General features: G+C 45.1%; 1 protein-coding gene across 1 annotated transcript; it reads left to right on the forward strand.

Moving 5' to 3' along the window:
- The first annotated feature begins 3,189 nt into the window (after positions 1-3,189).
- LOC134208292 (mucin-22-like) lies at positions 3,190-5,624 on the forward strand. The gene has a single exon (XM_062684312.1). The coding sequence runs from the start codon at positions 3,190-3,192 to the stop codon at positions 4,612-4,614; it is 1,425 nt and encodes a 474-aa protein (XP_062540296.1). The 3' UTR covers positions 4,615-5,624.
- Positions 5,625-5,913: the final 289 nt, after the last annotated feature.

The raw sequence follows: 5,913 nt of genomic DNA on the forward strand, positions 1-5,913 counted from the left end.
AATACGACGTCCCACTGCGGGACGTCAAAATCGTCATCAGCGACATGAACGCACAGGTAGAAAGGGAGGAAATGTATAGACCGGTCATCGGACCGGATAGTCTGCACACCGTATCGAATGACAACTGCCAACGATGCATAAACTTCGCAGCCTCCCGCGGAATGGTAGTCCGAAGCACCTTCTTTCCCAGCAAAAATTTCCACAAGGCAACATGGAGATCACCTAACCAAGTAACGGAAAACCAAATCGACCACATTCTAATCGACGGTAAATTCTTCTCCGACATCACGAACGTCCGCACTTACCGCAGTGCGAATATTGAATCCGACCACTACCTCGTTGCAATATGCCTGCCCTCGGTGTATAACACGCGTCGAAGTCGGACGCCACGGCCTTACATTGGGCGGCTACAAGACGGTAGACTAGCCCAAGAATACGCGCAGCAGCTGCAAGTGGCACTCCCAACGGAAGAGCAGCTAGGCGCAGCATCTCTTGAAGATGGCTGGAGAGGTTTTCGATCCGCCATTGGTAGCACCGCAACCGCTGCACTTGCCACGGTGCCCCCGGATTAGAGACATGACTGGTATGACGGCGAATGTGAGCAGTTAGTAGAAGAGAAGAATGCAACATAGGCGAGATTGCTGCAACACCGTGAACAAGGCACAATATAAACGGGCGCGGAACAGACAAAACTCGATTTTCCGGAGAAAAAAACTCCAGCAGGAAGATCGAGACCGTGAAGAGACGGAGCAACTGTACCGCGCTAATAACGCACGAAAGTTCTATGAGAAGTTAAACCGTTCACGTAAGGGCCACGTGCCACAGCCCGATATGTGTAAGAAAAAAAAACGGGAACCTTCTTACGAACGAGCGTGAGGTGATCCAAATAAGGTGGCGGCAGTACTACGATGAACACCTGAATGGCGATGTGGCAGACGAAGATGGCGGTATGGTGATGGACCTGAGAGAACGCGCGCAGGACATAATTTTACCGGCTCCGGATCTCCAGGAAATCCAGGAGGAGATTGGCCGGCTGAAGAACAACTAATCCCCTGAGGTTGACCAACTACCAAGAGAGCTATTCAAACACGGTGGTGAAGCTCTGGCTAGAGCGTTGCACTGGGTCATTACAAAGATTTGGGAGGAGGAAGTTTTGCCGCAGGAGTGGATGGAAGGTGTCGTGTGTCCCATCTACAAAAAGGGCGATAAGCAGTAGGAAGTAGGAACTACCGCACAATCACATTGCTGAACGCCGCCTACAAGGTACTCTCCCAAATTTTATGCCATCGACTAGCACCAATTGCAAGGGAGTACCAGGTGGGTTTTATGGGCGAACGCTCTACCACAGACCAGGTGTTCGCCATTCGCCAAGTACTGCAGAAATGCCGCGAATACAACGTTCCCACACATCATCTATTCATCGACTTCAAAGCCGCATATGATACAATCGATCGGGACCAGCTATGGCAGCTAATGCACGAAAACGGATTTCCGGATAAACTGACACGGTTGATCAAGGCGACGATGGATCGGGTGATGTGCGTAGTTCGAGTTTCAGGAGCATTCTCGAGTCCCTTCGAAACGCGCAGAGGGTTACGGCAAGGTGATGGTCTTTCGTATCTGCTATTCAACATCGCATTGGAAGGGGTAATACGAAGAGCAGGGATTAACACAAGTAGTACACTTTTCAATAAGTCCGTCCAGCTTTTTGGTTTCGCCGACGACATAGATATTATGGCACGTATCTTTGAGAGCATGGAAGAAGCCTACATCAGACTGAAAAGCGAAGCTAAATGGATCGGACTAGCCATCAATACGTCGAAGACGAAGTACATGATAGGAAGAGTCTCAACAGACGTCAATGTAAGCCACCCACCACGAGTTTCTATCGGTGGTGACGAAATCGAGGTGGTAGAAGAATTTGTGTACTTGGGTTCACTGCTGACCGCCGCTAACGATACCAGCAGAGAAATTCGGAGACGCATCATGGCAAGAAATCGTACGTACTTTACTTACTTACTTAAGTATGGCAAGAAATCGTACGTACTTTGTACTCCGCAAAATGCTTCGATCGAATAGAGTTCGCCGCCCTACCAAACTGACTAATCTACAAAAGCTTATTAGACCGGTAGTTCTCTACGGACACCTGGACGATGCTCGTGGAGGACCAACGTGCACTGAGAGTTTTCGAAAGGAAAGTGCTGCGTACCATCTATGGTGAGGTGCAGATGGCGGACGGTACGTGGAGGAGGCGAATGAACCACGAGTTGCATCAGCTGTTGGGAGAACCATCCATCGTTCACACCGCGAAAATCGAAAGACCGGGCCGGGCACGTAGCCAGAATGTCGGACAGTAATCCAGTGAAAATGGTTCTCGATAACGATCCGACGGGAACAAGGAGGCGAGGTGCACAGCGGGCAAGGATCGGTCAGGTGGAGGACGATTTGCGGACCCTCTGAAGACTGCGTGGTTGGCGAAGTGCTGTCGTGGATCGAGCTGAATGGAGAAGTCTTTTATGTATTGCACAGGCCACTCCGGCCTTAGATTGGTAATAAATAAATAAAATGGTTGGTTGTACGATACTGGATTTTGAAAAATAAAATAAAAACAAAAATCAAAATTGATGGATAAGTCATTGAACCAAGATCCGATTGATCTTTGCTAATGATGTGGGATAAAAAAGAAATAAAAAAAGCTGTAATAATTAAATGTGGTCACGGGATTACGAGACTTGGAAGACATAACGACCATTTTGCACCAACGAACTCTGAATTAAAACTGGCTTCGTTTTCGTTAAAAAATACTCAAATCAATCACATCATACCGAATAATATTCTTATCTATTTGCAAAATATTACTAATTTTTGCACATTCCATCACTTACGAACGGGAGAACCCCCTCTTTTCGAATGCAGTTCGTCCTACGATTCACATCAAACTTTGCACGTTATTTGTCACACACCGGTGATTGATGTTGTCCTACGTTTCCACCGTAGTTGTCCACTAGAGGCTATCCAGTTTGTAAAACATAACCGTCTATCACCGTTCGGTGCTCGCTCTGTATGCTGTATCATGCCGATAAGATCTGCGACACTGAACTGCAGAAGACAACAAGATACGACCGGACGCATCGACGCAGTTCCTACTCAGTTTTGTTTGACAGTTTGCCGAATTCGGAAGGAATCGAAATGGTCAGCAGGCTGACTGGGTTGCTCGTAATTTTGGTTGGTTGGCGGGCGGTTTACGTTTCAAGTTTGGATGCAATTTGTGAGCGAATTGATTTCAACGATATCTCGCAGAATAAAGTGCGAAAGTGTTCGGGAACGGATCACGAGATTTTTCGACTGAAAGCGTACGCTAACTCTATTAATTTTCAACCATACCGCGAGGACACGCATTACTTTCTTAGCAATGAAGTCTTGGGCGTGAGCTGCTGTGAAACGGAAGAAAACTTTTACATGCATGAATATACGGAAATACGATTGATATATCAGTTGGTATTTCAGTCCACGTGTACATTGACGCTCCGGATATTGGATATGGACGAATTGGAAGACGGTGAACCTACTGTAGTGCAACGCTGGAGCTCACAGCAAACAACCAACACGTGGAGTTTATTCGTGGGGACAGTAGAACGGGAAATTCGTCGAGCAAAGTTGCAAATCGAAGTGCAGATGACCAGCGGGGCCGATGTAGCGATTGAGTACGTTACAGTGTTCAACTCATTGGTTCAGGAAGAATTCTGCAAAGAGCTAGATGAGTTCTATAGCACTCCCTCAGCATCTACAACTACTGCAGTTGTGACGACTACAGCATCTACAACAACTACGGCGAGACCTACCACGGTTACCAGTACCACGGCAAGTACAACAACTTCCACCACGCCAGAACCAACGACAACTACGACAATCCCCACTACAACGACAACAACCCGATCCACAACTATTACCACAACTACTTTGCAACCTGCTACTACTACAACCATTCGTTCCACTACAATCAGTAGTAGTTCATCACCAACAACAACGACCACAGAACTATCTACACCAACTACAGCATCAACAACTACTGAAACAGCAACTACAACGCAATCAACACACCATGAAAGCAGTTCATCGACGGAGTCTTCACCTTCGACCTCCGAAGAAGATACCGAAGATCCCACAGCATCCATACCAACCCCTCTTCCGATTAAACAACCTCGATCGGATGCAATTTGGATAATCCTAACCGGTGTCTTCATCACCCTATTTCTGCTAACGGTGGCGTCCGGAATTTACATCTACTCTAACGGTCGGCAAATCAGTCGCACAATTATCCGTGAATTTGGCTCCAAAACCACCAATCATCACGCCAACAATCATCATCCGACCCCTTTGGATCAAACCATTCACCGGAAGCTGCAGCAACAGCTAAAGAACCGCCTGCGGCAGCAGCACAGCTTCGAAGCGGAGGACACTACCAGCAACAACAGTAGCCGCCGGAGCATGTCCGGACCCAGTAAATATCCCAAAGGTAGCAACGTAAACTTGAACCGAGCGCACCCGGAACAGGGTGCCTTCCGCGACGATATAAGTGAGCTGAAATACCACAACCGGATGAACAAGTTGTGAATGAGGTGTTTTGCGTAGGTGTAGAACTCTGATGGCAGAGAACAAGGCGTTATCAGTTACGCACAATTCGGGAAGTATGATAAGAATGTGCGGTTCGTGCAAATAGTTGGGGCAGTTCCATTCCAAACATTCGATATGTTGTGCTGCATGCAATAGCAGGAATGAGATGTTAAAGAGTGATAAACTTGTTTCATTTACTGCCAGAACAGATAAGAGAAAGCTTCTCATAACGGTCAAGGCTTCTGAAGTGTTCCATTGCGATGTATACCCAAAATTATATGTTTTAATTTGTTGAGGTGGAATTCAATTAGGGTGGATGTATCAATTTTCGCGCTAGTGCATTATACAAGCGATTTTGAAGGTAATTACAAATTTCATTGTTGTTTCCACTATTTTTCTAAGGAGCAGGAAGGGAAACCTTTCGTTTGACATACTAACACCGTTCATATGCCTTTTTTTAACTAGTTGTTCTTAAGTGTAGCGGCGATTGGTTCATCCACCCTAGATGTATATAAACAAATTAAATTCAGGTCGAGTACTTTAGAAAAAAAACTGAAGACTGCTACAATTTCTTTATAATTTTCTAGTTAGCTGTTTCTCAATATGCACCTAATCGATGCGTAACATAAAGTTTTAGGAAAAGTAGTTTGAAACCTATTACGGGAATTGGATTTCGTACGGAAATGGCGTTACTGATTAATAGTGGAGTCCCTTGCATGTCAGGTATTATCGAATAAGAAGCTCTACATCTCCCTTTTTTATTTATTTGTTTGAATACGTTTGTTAGGCTCAAGCGTGTATGACGCTTTACGGAGCCGCAATTCAAGATTGCATACTGAATCATCCTAATATTAATAATTAGTAGCATGTAAACTAACGTGTTTGTGGTTGAACAAAGTTCATATTAATCTGAAGAGCATTGGGCTTAAGGTTTTTTCTTTTCAGTTGACCTTCCAGTCCATTTACGTCATGAACGAGTTGTGGTACGGCAGGGTGCACCTTCCAGAGGGCCACATAAACGAAGTACAGTGAAAAATAGATCAGAGACAACATAAAAACTAAAAAAATAGAAATAAACTAATTACTCAAAAATCGGAGAAAATAAAAAAAGGTTACAAATTTAAAAAAAAGTTTTCTTTGGTCAGTTTTCTGTAAATCGATGTATTCTAATTGATGATAATCCACTACTCATATCATCCCGAAACAACCAGATCATAAGAAGTGCCGTACACAAAATATCCCCCTGATCGACCAGATCGGTTCTTTCATATTGATTTCACCATTTCTGTCTAACTCGAT

This window comes from Armigeres subalbatus, chromosome 1, assembly GCF_024139115.2.
Source record: "Armigeres subalbatus isolate Guangzhou_Male chromosome 1, GZ_Asu_2, whole genome shotgun sequence".
NCBI lineage: Eukaryota > Metazoa > Arthropoda > Insecta > Diptera > Culicidae > Armigeres > Armigeres subalbatus.

Excerpts from the sequence above, each read along its gene's own strand:
- LOC134208292 (XM_062684312.1), top strand. The coding sequence starts at position 3,190 with ATGGTCAGCAGGCTGACTGGGTTGCTCGTAATTTTGGTTGGTTGGCGG.